Here is a 17,238-nt window from a genome sequence, read left to right as displayed (position 1 = left end):
TCAGCAGGAGGAAGGCAAGGTCACACTGCTTTAGGCACCATCTCTTGATGGACCCTCCCACCTGTGTCCCATGGGTGAGGAAGGCAGGCATATCAAACACACTGCAAGGAAAGATACTGTACTGCTTAGGCTACTTTTACTGAATCCAGCCTTACACCAAAGTTAACCCTTAAAGTCACATGATCTTGACTAATAAAGAACACCATTTTGGTAAGAAATTTGGACCAATCATTCTTCTTTTTTTACTGTGTTTTAATATGTCAGAGAGTACAGGCTTGATTACAGTATCAGGTGAGTGTAGTATTGGAGTCAATTTTAGAAAATGGGGTAGCAGCTATTTGAATCTCTCCTGCCATGTCCTGTCACATGCACTCTTCCAGCTACTTTTTTTCCCCCTCTGACTGTTGAAAACCCTTAAATAACTGCAATAAGAGTTTGCTTTTGAGGATATGACAAAACATTTTCAATATTCATGTCTGCAGGTTTTGCCTGAATAAATGTTTAGCAGCCTTGGATTAGTAATTGCGTCCCCACGTGTTGCTAGTTGGCAGGGCTGGGTCTTGCCACTGCAGGTGAACAGCCATCTGTCCATAAATTGGGCTGCCAAGGAATGATGAGTGGCTCCATTAAATGGGGACTTCATCCACTTGCAGTGCAGAACTGCCTTTAAGATGCAATGTGCATGTCTTGAGGAAGTCTTACAAACATGAGGACCTACTTAAATGATCCTCTTAATTCAGCAGTTTTGAGTTCAGTTTAATAATGCACTCAATCCAGCGTAACTGGAGGCTCCCTGCAAAAGGGACAGTCCCATTGTGTCCTTCCTGCTCCCTTGTGCTAGATCATAATCATACAAATGCACAACCAGTCAGATGCTGTGAGAGGCACGGGGAAAATAATCAACTTGCATAAAACCCCAACAACATTAGTTTTCTGTGCTGGTCTGATTCACTTTGTAGTTTCATGACCTGATGGCATGAATGGAATATCCCAAAGTAAGAGCTGAGAAGAGGAAACCAAACTGCAGTTTCACTGGCAGCCCTGGTTATATTGGGCAAATCGAGCCCTTAGGTTCAGCTACTGCCATCCTTAACAAACCATGCCAGTAGTCATGCTATTTAATTGCCATTGAGTCACCCACCACAGGTGCTTGTTTCCTCCAGTCCAGAAACCACCAATGTGCTGATGCCACCCTACAAAGCTTTCTCTGTGTAGTGACAAACTTTTTTTATAAAATGAAGTTAGATTTAAAAAAAGTGACCTGCTTTAGGAGTGGGGCAAAATCTTGACAGACATTGGTGATGACAGATTTTTTTTTCCCCATGCAGTTGCTATGGAAACGGGCCCTTAAAGATCGTTTCAAATATGTGCGGAGACCTATTGAAGATAATGAGCAAGTCCTGAAGTACAAATGCAAGTATGGCCACAGGCGAGGACAGACCAGGAAATCTGCATTTGCTGAAAACAAGCCTGATGATGTCCAGGTGCGGGTAGAAGTAAGATTTTTGGTGCTGAAGTGAGTTCTGTGTCTTTCAGCTGCTCTGCTGATAGGGAAGCTACCAGCCAGTAAAGGGCAGAACGGAGTGATCTCATCCTATTCAAGCTTGTTTTGTATAGAGTTTATCCTATAGACAGAGTATCCCTGAACAACTTTTCTTTTTCTTCTCTCAATTTTCCTGTATCCTAAATATAAATACAAAGGCAAGAATTAACATTTATGGAGCCTATTAGGGCTTAAGAACGAGTCCCACAAAATTGAGAGAGTCATTAACCTTTTTAGTTTTAAATGTTTCTACATTGAAAGCTGGTATGTCTGGCTCTGAGTTATTAAGTTATGTCACAAGAAATGTGCATAGCTGAAAAAGATGACTGTTTAATATTCTTTTAAACAAATGCAGTGTGGGATTTTGCATTCTGTATACTTAGGAACACTACATAAAGGCACCTTTCTGCCAATCTTTGGTACTAACTACTTTGTGGTAAATTTAAACTGCTAAACAAAGAGTCTTAATGTAAAAATAAATAAATAAATATTTACCTTTTGTCTAGAAGCCAATATTGCAGGCAAAACAAATTCAAAATATCATTAGCCACATTCCTTGGCCTTCAAGCTTTTTACAAGTTTGGAATAACAGATCAAGCTTGTGTGGGCTAGAAGCCAATACATCAGGATTTTTTAAGGTTAAAGGGTAGGAAATTAGTTCCAGGTAAAGGACACCTTTGGAGAATGATCAGTCAAGGATTCCTAGCCCCTTTGTGTCTCCTCCACACTCTCCCTTAGATAATCAGAGTAGGACAGTTAGGGCATTATAGGTCAAAGCCAACTGGCAAGCAGTGCATATGAAAGAGCACATCTGTTCCCAGCAGATGACCTACTTAGCAGCCACATAGCTGACTTCTGTACTGGGCTTTAGTTTCTGAATAGTCCTAAAATGTAACCCTGTCAAATGTACTTTGTGTCAGTGTAATCTTGGACAGTTAATGGTAGGACACTGGTAAAAAGATTGTTTACCAATAGGAAATTGCTTACTGGTATAGCTGGCATTTGTTTTTATATCAAAACAGTAATGAAACGATTACTACATATAAAATCCTTGACCACCCTTTCAATTTCATCATGTGAAAAAAAAGTTGCTTGTCAATAAAAGCTTCCTGTGAGGTTTAGAGATGTACTCAGAGCTGCAGATGATGTCTGCCCGTCTGCCTGTCCAAGCCCTGTTACCTGCCAGCAAGCATTTCTCCTCCAAACACAGCACAAATATTACAGGGCCTCTGGTGCAGGGCATTCCTTCCAGATGCAGCATCTGGCTTTCTCCTCCAGTTTTTCTAAAACATCTGCTGATGTGTTGCTCATTACAGAGCCTTATATTCAAGCAGGAGTGATGAGTGTACTTGTTTTAGAGTGGCTAGCAGCATGGGGCAGGTCTTGAGCAAGTGCAGTGCTCAGTGCTGTGAAGTGATTGCAAGTAAGCACAGAAACCCCTGCTGGAGGTGTCTGTCACCAAAGGAAATTTTGCTTAAAAAGCTGCTTCCCATTCATCAAGTTGAACAACTGTTAGAAGGAAGCTGGACTGTGCCAAATATAGACATAAATATGAGCCTCCTTGTCTGAGGGTTATTCACAATTTGATCAGGAAGACCTCCTTAATTTTCTGTCTATGGAGTGAGAATCCTCAGTCATTTTCCACAGTCAGGCAAGTATCCTGCAGCTGCAGTAATCCAGGGGAGAGTGCTCTGCAATGATAATGAACTTAATCTTCTGCAAATGGAAGGCACTTTCCATGAGAAGGGTGATCACACCATGAAAATAAATAAGAAAGGCAAGCCAGTCTACCCTCTGCAGCCAGGGTCAGATTTCTGCTAAGGCCAGACATCCAGTGTCTTGTCCTGACCAGTCTCCTTATTCTTTTTGTAGCATCAGAGTGGCACCATAAAACTCTTCCTCTGACCTAAGGACTTATTTGGCTTATGGTCCTCCAGGCTATGAGAGAAACCACCTCCTGGCAGTTGTTACAGGAAGGGCCCTAAACTTAGGGGAGCCTGAAGGAATAGGAGGATAGAACACTCCTGGTGTGCATCTTTGGCCAGAGGATTTTCAAAAGGTAAAAGGTGATGGAGAGGGAAGTGTGATTGGAGCTCTTTGTGTTTGGCTTCTATATGATGAAAGCATGTGGTTCAAACACTGGCTTAGTCATCTCAGGGGTGGTGACCAACAAGCAAATTGTGCCTTTCAGAACCTTTGAAATCTTGTCAATCTTGAACAGTGCTATATCTGTGCAACTGCATGAAGGTCCTTTAATCCATCCCAGCCATTATATGAGAAAACCTGTCAGCAAAGCAACTATGCAAGGATATCTTGTTACCTGAATGTAAAGGGATTGTAGCAGCCTAGAAGAAGTTGGTAGTTCACGATCTTCAACAGCAGTGGAGAGAGAGAGAGTGCACAGTCCCTCCTCTTCTAATGCCTCCAGTTTCTTACTTTCTATGACAGCCAGTTTGTGATGTCATTGAGGCTGCTCTGAAGCTGTCACACAATTAAATTTGGAGTAAGGTGTGAAAAGGAGAAACAAGCTCTGACAACACATTGGTTAAGATAGTGGTAGATGTTTGCAGATAACTGAGCCTATTTGCCACATGCAGCACTCATGGATAGGCCTCCATCTACTGTCACCCTTTGCCTGTGAATCCAACAGAAGGGCTGAGAGCCTTGGCAGGACCATCCCTCAGTCAAGGGCTGGGTTACACTGACAGGCAAATGCAGAAAGTTCTCTGCTTACCTCCTTAACTTCCTTTCTGCATCCTTTTGGCTTTTTAATCTATTCTGCAGTTTTTCTCAGGATCTTACAACAAACAGGCATCTTGTTTTTCAAAAGCATTGAGATGAATTTGCATTTCCTTCAGAAGGACTGTTTTTAAAAAAAAAACAACTTTCATTATTTAAAAAAAAAATAATTATGGTATAAATAAAGCATGTATATTGCCAGATAACAGAAAATTATGTGTAAAAAACTAAGGATCACCAATTAACATTCTCCTCACAGCAAGATAAGTGGGTATTACTGGTTACACAATTGAGCATCTGGCTAGATAAGTTTGGGTGACCTCAGGAATGAAGGATTCCTCATTTTAAAAGGCTACTTTTTTAGTTCTCTCCTGCACACACCTTTGGCTCTTCTTCAGACACTGAGATAGGAGATCCTGGCTTCAGTCTAGATAGGATTACTTTTCCAATAGGATTACTTTTCCTATTGAAATAGCTGAGGTTTAACCTTATTGTCACAATTTTACTGGAATATTGCTGTGCTGTCATTAAAGTGGAGAGGACCTAGTGTCCTCCCTAAATCAACATGTGAGAGCCTGATAGACCAATGAAGTAACAGCTTTCCCCGCCCCAATTTTCCTGTTCACACCAGCACTGTTAAAGTTAATTACAAAAGAGTTTATATCACACTTGAACTCATTCTCCAATAAAATTTAAAATACATTGCAAAATGATGTCTCCCTGAGGTAACTTCTTACCTCAAAAGAAAGACACTTCTTAGTTACCATTCTTACCTTACATTCTAAATGAATCCTACATTTAGGTGTGACTGAGTTCATATTCATTCATTGCACTTTACCAGAAATAAAAGAAAAGAGAATTTGCAAAATAGGAAGAAGGGCTGAAGATAATGGAAACTGAGTTACAAAGCAAGTTACACACAGAACACATTCTGCTTCAAGCATGATATTTTTGTAATTTTTTAATAAAAGCGAAAACTCCTTTTGGTGTTAAAATCTAATAAATCCTGGGATCAGAAATAATTTGTGTAAAACTCAACTTTCCTGCTCTATCAGAAACCTTGAGATTCTGTTTGAATGAAACTATGCTTAGAAATAATGAACACCATAAATCAGAATGTTTTGCCCTTTAGGTTTTCAGCTAGATTGACTGAAAACAGCTACTCATCTACAAACTTCTAAATCCACAGTTCCCTAATTCCACACTTGTTCTGCAAAAGACAGTCACTGCCATCTGACTTAGTGCATGAGTGAGGTCCCATTGCTTTTTTATGTTGTTGACCCATAAATGTGCACCACTTGCATTAAATCAGTTGGAATTAGAAATATGCAGTGATGCAGTAAATTTATCCTCCCAGTTATCTAATCTGTATGTAGCACTATATACAATGGTAGGAATGAAACTGTCCAGAGACAAAATTAAATTATATGGTATGAAAGGCACAAATCTGCCACTGTGTGTATACATGGAGTCCTCAAAATCATAGCAACCTTGATTGCTAATGCCAACCCCAGAACTCAGTATTTACTTGCTCTACCATTGCAGGCAGCATAGTTTTCCAACAGCCCAAGTGTTTTACTTCATACTTACCATTGCCTGTCCTCAAAGTAATTTATTTCTTATGGTTTCACTGCACTTCAATAAATAAACTCTGAAACACCAGTGACTACTAAGGCTAGTAAAAAACTGTTGTTAATTGGTATCCAAAGGGTGCAATCCCAGGCTGGGTACCTTTCTGGAGCTCTATTATTTGACTGAAGCATTAAGGTGTGTTTTATGGCTGGGTATGTATAGCTATTACAGAGAGTACTAGTTTAAACAAACTAGGTTACAGAGCTTAAAGTTCAGAAATACTGATACCCTTCTTCAGCCTAAAAGTGCAGCTTAAAAAGGTGAAAATCTAGTGATTGCTCTGAGGAGGCTGAACACTGCAAGAAAACTAATTTTAATACTGACTTTTCCTTGTGTTACTCAAATGTAATGAATTATTTACACAACAAAGTTTGGTTTTCTATCATTTTTCTTTTTTCTAATTGGCACGCACGACAGCAATTCTTCCTTACACCACTGCTGTATGTATTTCTATTGGTAGTTGGCCATTGATGCATACAAAAATGTCAAATGGTCTCATTTAGCTAATTAATAATGTCATTAGGCTTCCACAGCTCTCAAGGGCAGAGCTGACTACATGGAAAGCCCATCAACTCGAGCAGTGTTTGCTTGACAAGGGGATGAAGATAAGATGGACTAAAGGTCACAACTTGTTCTCCTTGGTGTTTGTTTCCAAGCAACCCAATCAGTTTGTCTGTGGTTGCAGCACACTGGGTTGTTTGCTGTGCTTTCCTGCCTCTGCAAGTAAGGCACTGAAGGTGACAGCACCCCTGGAAATGAGCAGCTGTGCTCCACATCAGGTGGCTGAGGAAGCTCCTGCTCTACAGGCTTGGAAGCAGACCCACCAGAGAAGCCTGTAGTAACAGAGCTGTCTGGAGTCAGAGACTTCAAACTAGCTCTTGCTCAGAGTAAAAGACATACATGTAATTTAATTACCCCAATAATGTAATTTAAAACCCCCAAACAACAGTCTGAGTTTGTGTCTGTGCATGTGTGAGAAAGCACAAGCGCCTTGAAACGAGCAGTAACACGTTCCCAGGATCAGATCTTATTTGTGCAAAATTTTCAGACATGTCCAAGGATAAAATAGGTAATTACTTAATTGTGATGCGCAATTTCTCTCATGGAACATGATGCTAGAAAGTTGGAGGTAGCTAATTTGATGCCAGTTTCTAGAGTTTCAGGAGAAAGTCAGGGGAACCTGATGTCTTTACTGGCCAAATTGGCAAGACTGTAATGCAGACCCAACAGATGAACACACTGGGAAGGAATTAAGGATGTTTCTGTAAAAGTAAGTAATTCTTCATAAATTCATTAGGTGTTTTAAGTGTTCAACAACCCTGAGGCCATGGGAAATCCATCCTATATAGTTTACTTAAACTTTAGAGGAGATTTCACCACATGCCTTTGAAAAGCTTTTTGAGGGTGTAATCAGAAGGGATAAGCAGAAAAGTCCTTGCAGGAATAACCAGCTAAAAGAACAAAGAAGTCAGAAACAGTTGGGTTTTTTACAGTGGAAAAGATTAATAATGTTTAGTTTATGCAGATCAATATATTTCTAAATGATGTGGAAAAAGAGGAAGAGTTGGCTGACCACATTTGGTCATTCTAGTAAGGGTACTAAACAAAAAGACTGAAGAATTGCAGAAGGACCCCATGCTACTGAGTGACAGGCAAAACACCTGCAGATAAAATTCAGTAGTAACAGATATAAAATAAGGCACAAGGTGAAAACCTAGTCCTTAACAACATTTACAGTGATGAGCTCTGAGCTTATTATTACCATTCACAAATGATATTTTCACATTATGCCAAAGAAAATTTGGCATGTTGCTAAGCAGCAGTCCCAAAAAATATATTGAATGCTCAGAATTATTTAAGAAAGAAACAAAAGAGAGTGCATTATTGCACTGTATGCACCTGTGGTGTCCCAGCATCTCAGCTAGTATTTGAAGTTTTACGGTGTTCATTTCATAAAGGCTGTAATGAATTTAGAAATCAGGCAAAGACAACAACAAGGATAACTGAAAGTATGGACCAGCTGTTATATGTGGAATGATTAAACAGCTTAGAGCAGTCTCGGCTGGAGATGAGGTGACTGAGGACAGAATATGACTTATCTGTAAAACTGCAGTGGCAAGGAGATGGTGAATAGGTATTGGATCCAGTACTGTAATTAGAAGGCAGAAGCAGCAGTAGCTAAGAAACAAAAGAAGGTATTTCTTCTGACAGTGCATAGTTAACACAGGATGTTGTGGAAGGTATGATTTTAGAGTTGGAAAGGTGACTGGGAGAAGTGATGGAAGAAAAAAAAGATCTTCTGAAGGCTATTAAATATAGGCATAACCCCAGTTCAGTGGAGTCCTGACAGGATGCAGGGGAAGTACCACTTGGCAGTTGTCCTTACTTTATCCTTGTTCCCAGCACCCCTCTCAGCCAGGTAGAGAAGGGTGTTGGCCTAAATCAATCTGACCTCTCTGATTGCCCATTCACAGCAGTACCCGTGGGGGTCATAGCAGGGAAATGTCCTGCATGCCGGGCTGATTTCCTTCTGTGCTCCCAATGACTGTTGAAATCTATGGACATACACTAGGAACGAGATGGTTTTTTAATTGTATCCCTTGTGCAACTGTTCTTGGAATACCACATGCACAATTTAGGGAAGGATGTTAATTATGCTGGAGTGTTTTAATTGCACACACAGAGCACTGTGAAACAGTTTGGGATGTTGGATGTTCAGCAGCTCTAAGGCAGAATGTTCTGGGAAACAGAATGAAGTGTCTCAACTCCCTCTGCCATTGACCTCCACCAGTGGCAATATGGATGGGAAAAGTGAGTGTAAATGCAGCCTGAGAATGGCCATTGTAGGAATAATGCATCAGTGTTGCTCTGCTGCATCTCATACTGCATCTCACCTTGTTTCAGTGGACAAATTCAGTGCATCTTCTGATAGAAACTAACCAGCTCCAGGCTACTGCCACAGATGTACTGCTCTGGATAGTCACTCCTCCTCTTAGTAATTACTAGTTTGGGAACTACAGCAGGGACAATAATAATGATTTTGAGGAAAACTGTTAATTATATCTTCAAGTACAAAATAATTTACTGAAAACACTAGCAGCCAAGCCACTCAAATAATGTCTTTCATTATGAGTTTTCTTGGTTCAGCTGGTCTCCTTGGGGGTAAATAATGTCAGTTGTGTAAATGTGAGAGTTAGTTGTGTTTTTAGGACCTGTATGAGCAAGAAGAAAAGACTATTTCTCTTGGCAATACAGAGCTAATGTTTCTAAACATTGCGTCATCATTAGAACTGCCTGCTAATTTCCAATAAACCACAATTAGGCAAAGGAGACACAGGCACAGGAATTTCATTAATGTCTTCAAATACGTTAATTTCAGCTTGGGAGACTTGGTTGATAGCTATAGTATGATATGAAAACAGATCTTAAAATGTGAGCTCACGACCTGGTACTGAAACCACACTACACGTAATTGATGCTGAGCTTGACTACCCTCAAATCCCACAAACCACATGAGGTATCAAGAAGGGTAGCAGATTTGTTACAATTCTGTCCTTCATTTCTTGATAGGAAGAACCTGTTCACCTTGCAGACAGTGCAATGGATGTACACATTAAGTGGCTTAAGCAAGAATATATGAAAACTCAGAGGAACTGGAAAGAAGTGGATAACAGAATGAATGTGACAATAGAAATACGGAGAAAGATGATCAGCAATAAGGCACCTTTAAAAGACATTCTTGGACTATTTCCTTTTTTAAGATGTCCCTATCAGGTAATAGTTATTTTTAACAATGGCATTGAATTCTATGTTATAGATGTGATAAAACCATACACATGTATTTTTCTTGATGTTCCCAGTGATGTATCTATCAACACTATTCTCTTTTAACTCATATTTTTGCTGCTAAATCCACTTCAAAAGATTCACCAGCCCTGTGTTAAACATGCCACACACACTAGTGGGTGATTTGAAGTATGTTGATGTTACTTGATATAATCTCTGTTTTGAAAAGAAATAAAATCATCTCCTTTAGTTTATAATCTTAATCAGCTTAATCAATTTTACCCTGTCTTCAAAGCATGCATCTCATGTGTTGTTTTCAGTTTGGTTCTGTTGCTTGCAATAATACCAATTTTTTCTTTTAGCTTTTTAGGGAGTTCCAGCTTCTCACACACATGGATATTTATAAGAAAACAGCTGAGATTTTGGAGATTTATTCAGAAAACATATTATCTCTGTATGTGGTGAGGAATAATCCGATTAACATCATGTTGCAAGAAAATCTGAAACTGCACACAGAGGAAGACATTCTGAAATGTCAGTACAAATCTTCTATGCTCTGAATATCAGGCTTTTTGCAGCTTATTGTTCTTACTTATCTAACTAATCTAGCTCTAATTTTGCTGCAAAAACATTTTAAAATGTAACAGTTCTTGAAAAATATACAGTATGGGGAAGCATTAAGAATAAAAGTTAATAAATTACTAGGAAAATCAAGTCAGGTATCAAAATTTGTCTATTGAATAAAAGATTGCAGGTTTGATTAATTTAGCAACTTCCTTAAAATGAGAGTTTTGTATTTCTTGATATATGAAAGAGTACTCATTATTTTCCAAAAATACATGCAGAAGAAGAATCTTCTGGTTTAGAAAGAAAAGTAGTCCCATAAAAAGAGATTATTTCCTTTAGAAAGTGAGGTACTGTTTCTGTGTTTGAAGTCTTCATCCCAGTGAAATAACTGAAGTGGTTAGCACTGTTAGTTAACACTGTTAGTGTTTTAAGTACCCATCTCTGCAGGGATACATTGCAGGACTCAGTGCACAAATTGATCCCTCTGGGGAGCAGGTCCCACACTCAAGCAAAGAGGTCCAGCCACCTTGATGTGTTTGGCCCACTGGCAGCGAGGGAGCAAGCACCTGCTGCCAATCAGCTCTCAGTCTGAAAATTCTTGAGTGGTTTTCTGCAGGGCCAAATCATCAAAGGAGTTACTCACTAGCTTTATTCTTCCCCAGCTGCAGCCATAGATGCCTATGCCTGAGCTTAGCTCTGTGAGAGGTGCTCCTTTGACTGTCATTTTCTGGCAAACATGCCTAATCCCAGGATTCCAAATCACAGACAACAGAATGAATGTGTATTTCTTAAAGGAGTTTCACTCCCTTTATCAGTGGGTTGTTTCATAAAGAAGTAAGCAGAGGGGATTACAATACAGGTCTTTTCTTCTTTTAAGCTTAAAAACACAAGTAGTCAGTAGCTCCTAATAGATTAAGAAAAGTCACCAAACAGCCTAACGCAGAAGGCCTTTATGGACTTTCTTCTCATACCTTTGGCTTCAGAAAGCTATGGGCATTGTAAGTAATTGCCTTTTTTCTCATACAATACCCCCTTCTCATACAATACACCTACAAAGACTTTAACTCACACCTCAGAGAAGTCCCAGGGCCTTTAATTTCCTGCTTTTTCTTACCAACTTGTCCTGGCACCTAGATAATAAACACCTGACATAAGAGGTTCAGTAAAACACACCCTACGAGAAGCCTGACCTGAAAAAAAAAAAGTTAGTCATTAATAGGTGAACCAGAGAGGTAGTGGGTGACACGTCCCAGGAGGTCCTGCAGCACCAGCTTGTACCACAGCCTTCTAAGTAGAGTCCTCTGGCAATAGGGCTCCCCAGAGATGTCTGATTTACTGGGGAGAGAAGAGTTTGGGGGCAGGTGCGTTACTCAACGGGCACACTCCACTAGAAGCAATCCAAAGGCTTGTTTATTGTGAAGGAAATTTTAAATGTAGTATTGAGTAGCACAGTCTCATGAATTATTTGAATACTACTGCCCATTGCCAGCAGCTGAGGCATCTAAACCTTCACTACAAACTACTCTTCAAAATGGTCTAAAGAACACATCCTCTGTTGAGCTGTTAACTATTTCATTGGCTGCAATCTGCTTTTTTGGGAAGATACTGCAGTGCTGAAACATTTTCATTTGTAATTTAGTAGAAATCCTTGCCTTTGACAGATATGAAAATGACTGCTGCATGTTTACTCTTGCCAGAAATTTTTGGAGATGATTCCAGTCTGTTTGCTGCAGTGAACGAGAAGGTAGGAGACAGAGCACCAGCAGTCTTGGTCTCTCTTCCTCCTATGAGCTGCCTAGGCACATCATCTCTGATGGCTCAGCTTAGCTCCTGGAAAAGGATGACACTGGCCTACCTTTTAGGTGGAAAGCAAATATTTATAAAAATATTAGCTAAATTCAATGCAGTGTTACTGTGCTTGCTTACCTCTCTGACTTGTTCACCAAAGCAATGCTGTGACATTGAAAGAGAGTCCAGAGGAAGTCCTGGAGAGTCCAGATGAGGACCATGAAGATTATCAAAGGGCTGGAGCACTTCTCCTATGAAGACAGGCTGAGATAGTTGGGGTTGTTCGGCCTGGAGAAGAGAAGGCTCAGGGGAGATGTCGTAGTGGCCTTTGAGTACCTGAAGGGGCTACAGGAAAGCTGGGGAGGGACTTTTTACAAGGGCTTGTAGGAAGAGAACAAGGAGTAATGGTTTTAAGCAGGAAGAGGGGAGATTTGGATTAGACAGTAGGAAGAAATTATTTAGTGTGAGGGTGGTGAGACACTGGAACAGGTTGCCCAGGAAAGCTGTGGAAGCCCCATGCACGGAAGTGTTCAAGGGCAGGTTGGATGGGGCTCTAAGCAACCTGGTCTGGTGGGAGATGTCCCTGCAGATGCCAGGGGGATTGGAAGTAGTTGATCTTTAAGGTCCCTTTCAACCCAAACCATTCAGTGATTCTATAACATCATTTAAAACAATGCCTCTTTTTTTTTTTTTTTTTAATTTAGGTGAAGGTGGTGACACCAGTGTTGGAAGTAAAAAACCCCTTCAATGTGACTTCATGTGAGTTTGCACTGTATGTGGAAAGAGAAGAGCTGGCCCAGCTCGATGACTGCCCCATGGCCCTGGCTGCACTGATGGCTGCATTTCATGTGTTCCATATCCCTTGCCCAAGGAGAATCCACAGTACACTCAGCTTCCTAGAGTCACTGGTCTTTGAAGTGAGGAGCCCAGCATCCCTCCCCACCCTGCTAAAGGGAGGGTTGGAGGTTCCTGAGTATCCCAATACCTGAGGGGAACTCCTCTTGGGAGCATTTGACATTCTGTCAAAATAAATCCCTTTGTCATGCAGATCAATCAGTGCCATTCTTTCTGGTGAAAGTGTATGTATGTTTGTATGTAACTCTGTCATCTTCAACAATGCCCATCTTTCTATTTTACTGGCTACTTAAAAAATTTTACTCCAAACCATTTTCATTAATTTAAATGGAAATTCTACAGCAGTCTAGAGGCATTAGAGATATTAACATTTTATGAAAAATTTCTAGATTATGCATGTGTCCTGTGTTATTTTTCCATATGAAGAATTTAAATTTTTTTATAGTCCTTTGATCATCCAAATTTAAAATACACACTTGTGAGTTCATGCAAACACTTCACTGCTTCAGATGCAAATCCCTTTGATGTTTTGAAGTGGCAGAAATTAAGGATTTACTTGTTACCACCATTTCATTATATGATGATCACTGAAAGCCTGTTATAAACTGGAGGGCAGGATTATGAGTTTGCACTATTTTCTCCATGCATTAAAACTTATTTTCTTTTTAGTATTATTTTAATTTTTTATTACATTTTTAAATATTTTAATATTTCTTTTCCTGGACTTGCTAAATAGGGATTTGAGATGAGCAAAGTAGCAAGTATCCAGGTAGCAAGAATGACTTCCCTGGGATGCTGCCATGTGTGTTTGCAGCCACAGCTTTGGCACCAGGGAGACAATGCTTCATTTTCTTTCTGAATTGGTTCCCCAGAACACTTCAGCCCTCTCCACATGGTGACTCTCCTAACTACCCACACAGATGGGAGGCAGAGGAGGCTACACCCTGCTGCCTCATCACATGGGATATAAACGTAAGGATTATGCATGTCTTCACTGTTGTGACAACTGTATAAATAAAAGGTTGGGCTCTGTGTCGTAAGTGAAGTTTATCATACATCTTCTAAGCAGTATTAATTAAAACCCATCTCTTAAACCACAGTACTTTGGAAGTAGATATAAAAAAAACCAGGGAGCTGTTAACATCCCCAGGTAGTATCTGTCAAGCAGCAAATCTCTTCATTGGTTCTCACTGCCAGCTACTGAGCTGGCACACAAGAGAGAGACAGAGGCTGGGGGAAAATCAACTACATGGAAAGACAGAAGAAAAGAAAACAGAAGAATTTGGCATTTTACTGATGTCCATGGGCAACTTTAGCTGCTATCAGTGACAAAATCCAAGTCCTCAAACAGTATTCTGATAGTGACAGCAAGTGGTCTGTGAGCATGAGGAGTGTTTAGGGAGAAGAAGACAGCAGTAGCCAAGTTGCTCATTTAAACTGACAGCCACATCAAGCTAGGATGCAGAATTACCCCACACCACCCTTGGGAACAGACAGGTTCATCTGGGAATCCTGGGCACACACAGCTGTAACAGACTGCTCCATTTCAGGTTTTATTTGTATTGTGGTACAGTAAGAGTGCAATCTGAATGTACAAATATTGAACAAAATGTAAAAATATTATTTATGCAATGCTATGGAAAGAAATTAGCAGAGCAATGCAACTTACTTCACACTGACCCTGTTTCACCTCGTATAGCAGTTACCAGTCACCTACAAGATCTGGAAGGGGCACAGAGTGTTCTTGAAATCTTAAGGAACTCCAACCAATGAACAGTCTTGCAAAATCTGTAGGAAGATGTACAATTCTTCCAGCTCTGTGCAACAGAAATGCTCTGCTTGTTCTCAGCTCTAAAGGCTGAGCCCACTGCTGCACTAAGAGGGCTGCCAAAAATCTTGCTCTAAGTCTCTTTTCTTGCAAAAGTACCATTCTGGAACAGTCCTCAAAATGCAAGTAGTGAGGCTTTCTCCCTTTAAAGTGCATCTGGTTTACAGCTTATGTATATATACCAACTGCAACAACCTTCCCTGACAAATCATTAGAGTAATCCTTTGAGAAAGAAGGTTGCCTCACCTCAGTACCTGCTGGTGGCATCTGCAGCCTGCCAGTGACCCACTGAGATCATGTATTTTACATGACCTCAGGGGTGCGGATGCACCACATACATTTAAGTATCCTATTCCTCTGTGCTTTGTCTCTCCCCCTTCATTTTCTTAATTTCTTCATTTCTAAATCAGACTTTCCAACTAGGAAGTAGTGGGTGAAATATTTCTCCCATCACTGGGGAAACAAACCTATGCTGAATATGAAGCCACAGTAGCAGTCCTGGCTTTAGCACACTGGTTTTCTCCACTGATGTGGTAACCATACTGGAGACTGGTGTGTGCATGAATGAGTATATTTTCCTTTTTGCTAATATCCTTACCTCAAAAATACATGTATTTCCCTTCATGTGCTGGACTGTAGCAGGCTTACATGTAAAAAGCCTGAGACTCTATTGTGCAGCATAAATGAAAAGTCTTCTATGAAGCAAACTTTATTTTTCAGTTGCGGCCTTCTCTATACTCATCTTTTGGTAAAATACATCAAAGATGCTGGTGGAAAAACACATAACATTTTTGTAATCGTGCAAAAGTAAAAACATTCAGTTATCAAAAAAGCATTATAATTTCAACCCCAACAAGGTTTGTTTTGTTTTGTTACACACAAACAGATAGTCTTATAATCTGTAAATTTATACGCTGTAGCATAAAGTGTCACATATGTAACATTAGGTGTTTGCTTTTTAAATGATGGCACAAATAGGTATCAGCCATAACAGTCCCATCTGGCTACCTGTAGCCTAATTTTTGGCTAATCGTTTTTTATTTAGATAGTATGAAGTAAAAGCTTCAGAAAATTAAAATGGGTACATGAAGTAGTATTTAAGAATTCTTAGAAAATATCAACGTTCCCTTATATAATACATCATAAATAATTCATGAAGGTCTTTTTGATACCCAGAGAAAGTTAGGGCTCCTAGCTGTCTGTGGAGAAACAGCGCCCTTAGTTTGGTAAATAAGCCTAGCTGACTCTGTTGTTACACAGTACCTTCTCAAAAGGTTGAGCACTTCCCAGGATTCAGATCTGTACTGGCTCGAGGAGAATATAAATAGTCCACCAGTGCTGAACGTACGTTTCTTCCTTTCTGAGAGTCCTTACTCAACAATTCTAGCAAGTCTTTGTGCTTTGAATAAAACATGAGCTCCAGGGGAGAAAGCTGGCTCCTATACATTTTCCACTATCTTCAAAGCTCATTGTGTGAGTTCTTCTCTGCAGCTTTGAACATCAGGATGGAATTAAAGATTTTTAGGGCTGGTCCCAGTTTAATGCTCATTATTTTGACGATGTCTGATTGGGTCATTAGCAGAAATGCTTCTCCATCAATTTGCTTTAAAGGAAGATAACACACAAAGCTATTAATAGGTCTGACAGTGCAGCTGTACAGACATTTCAGAAAACATGAAAAGAAAATTCCCAGCAATTTCACACAGTGTAAAGGAATGGCTGAATACAAACACTTTCAAATGCTTTCAGTGTAGCTTGGATTTCAACCCCTTCAGATAGATCAGCTACTCCAAAATAACAGGATGATCATCAGCTTTCTGTTTGAAAACAACTGTCTGGCTAATTTTTATCTAACCAGTTCTTACTTTTATACTGACACTACAAAATAAAAGCTACTGACAAGGAAAACAGGTAAATGAAATAGAATTCAACTGTAACACTTTTTTAACATCTTAGATACTCCTTTTATAGAACCCTCCAAAAGTAAGCTTCTGGATTTCACTCCCAACTACAGACTTGGAACCCCCTTCAGGAGACATCTTTCAGTTTATTAAATAACAAATTAAAACAAATTTGGTCCTAGGTGTAAAAAGGGGGCAGGCTACATAAAACTGCCTCTTTGACACAAACACAACTTTTCCAAACACTGATTTTTATTTTTTTTCTGCCAGCTTTGTAGTGTTGCTATTTTAGTAATGGTTGCAAGTGACTATTCTGTAAGCAAATCTGTCAGCAAGAGTGCTAAATCAGGCTGATTAGGGGTCTGGAGAGCAGGTCTTATGAGGAGAAGCTGAGGGAGCTGGGGCTGTTCAGCCTGGAGAAGAAAAGGCTGAGGGGAGACCTCATTCCTCCCTAAAACAACCTGAAAGGAGGTTGTAGTGAGGTGGGTGTTGGCCTCTTCTCCTTAGTGACTAGCTATAGGACAAGAGGAAAGGGGGTCAAGCTGCACCACTGGTGGTTCAGATTGGATATCAGGAAAAATGCCTTCACAGAAAGAGTG

At 40.0% G+C, this 17,238-nt stretch overlaps 2 protein-coding genes across 2 annotated transcripts in view; one reads left to right on the top strand and one right to left on the bottom strand.

The window, feature by feature from the left end:
- The window catches only part of SAMD3 (sterile alpha motif domain containing 3), a 28,995-nt gene extending 15,951 nt beyond the window's left edge, over positions 1–13,044 (top strand). The window contains exons 6-10 of the mRNA XM_009999218.1: positions 1,329–1,496; positions 9,485–9,688; positions 10,063–10,234; positions 11,929–12,011; positions 12,760–13,044. Coding sequence (XP_009997520.1) covers positions 1,329–1,496; positions 9,485–9,688; positions 10,063–10,234; positions 11,929–12,011; positions 12,760–13,044 — 912 coding nt within the window. The remainder of the gene's footprint in view (positions 1–1,328; positions 1,497–9,484; positions 9,689–10,062; positions 10,235–11,928; positions 12,012–12,759) is intronic.
- Positions 13,045–15,605: 2,561 nt separating this feature from the next.
- L3MBTL3 (l(3)mbt-like 3 (Drosophila)) overlaps positions 15,606–17,238 on the bottom strand; it is a 69,390-nt gene continuing 67,757 nt past the window's right edge. The window contains exon 21 of the mRNA XM_009999121.1: positions 15,606–16,341. Within this exon, the coding sequence (XP_009997423.1) occupies positions 16,198–16,341 (144 nt within the window). The 3' untranslated portion in view covers positions 15,606–16,197. The remainder of the gene's footprint in view (positions 16,342–17,238) is intronic.

The sequence above is a fragment of the Chaetura pelagica genome, unplaced genomic scaffold (genome assembly GCF_000747805.2).
Source record: "Chaetura pelagica isolate M959 unplaced genomic scaffold, ChaPel_1.0 scaffold90, whole genome shotgun sequence".
NCBI classification, from domain to species: domain Eukaryota; kingdom Metazoa; phylum Chordata; class Aves; order Apodiformes; family Apodidae; genus Chaetura; species Chaetura pelagica.
This window is presented reverse-complemented; position numbering and strand designations above follow the sequence as displayed.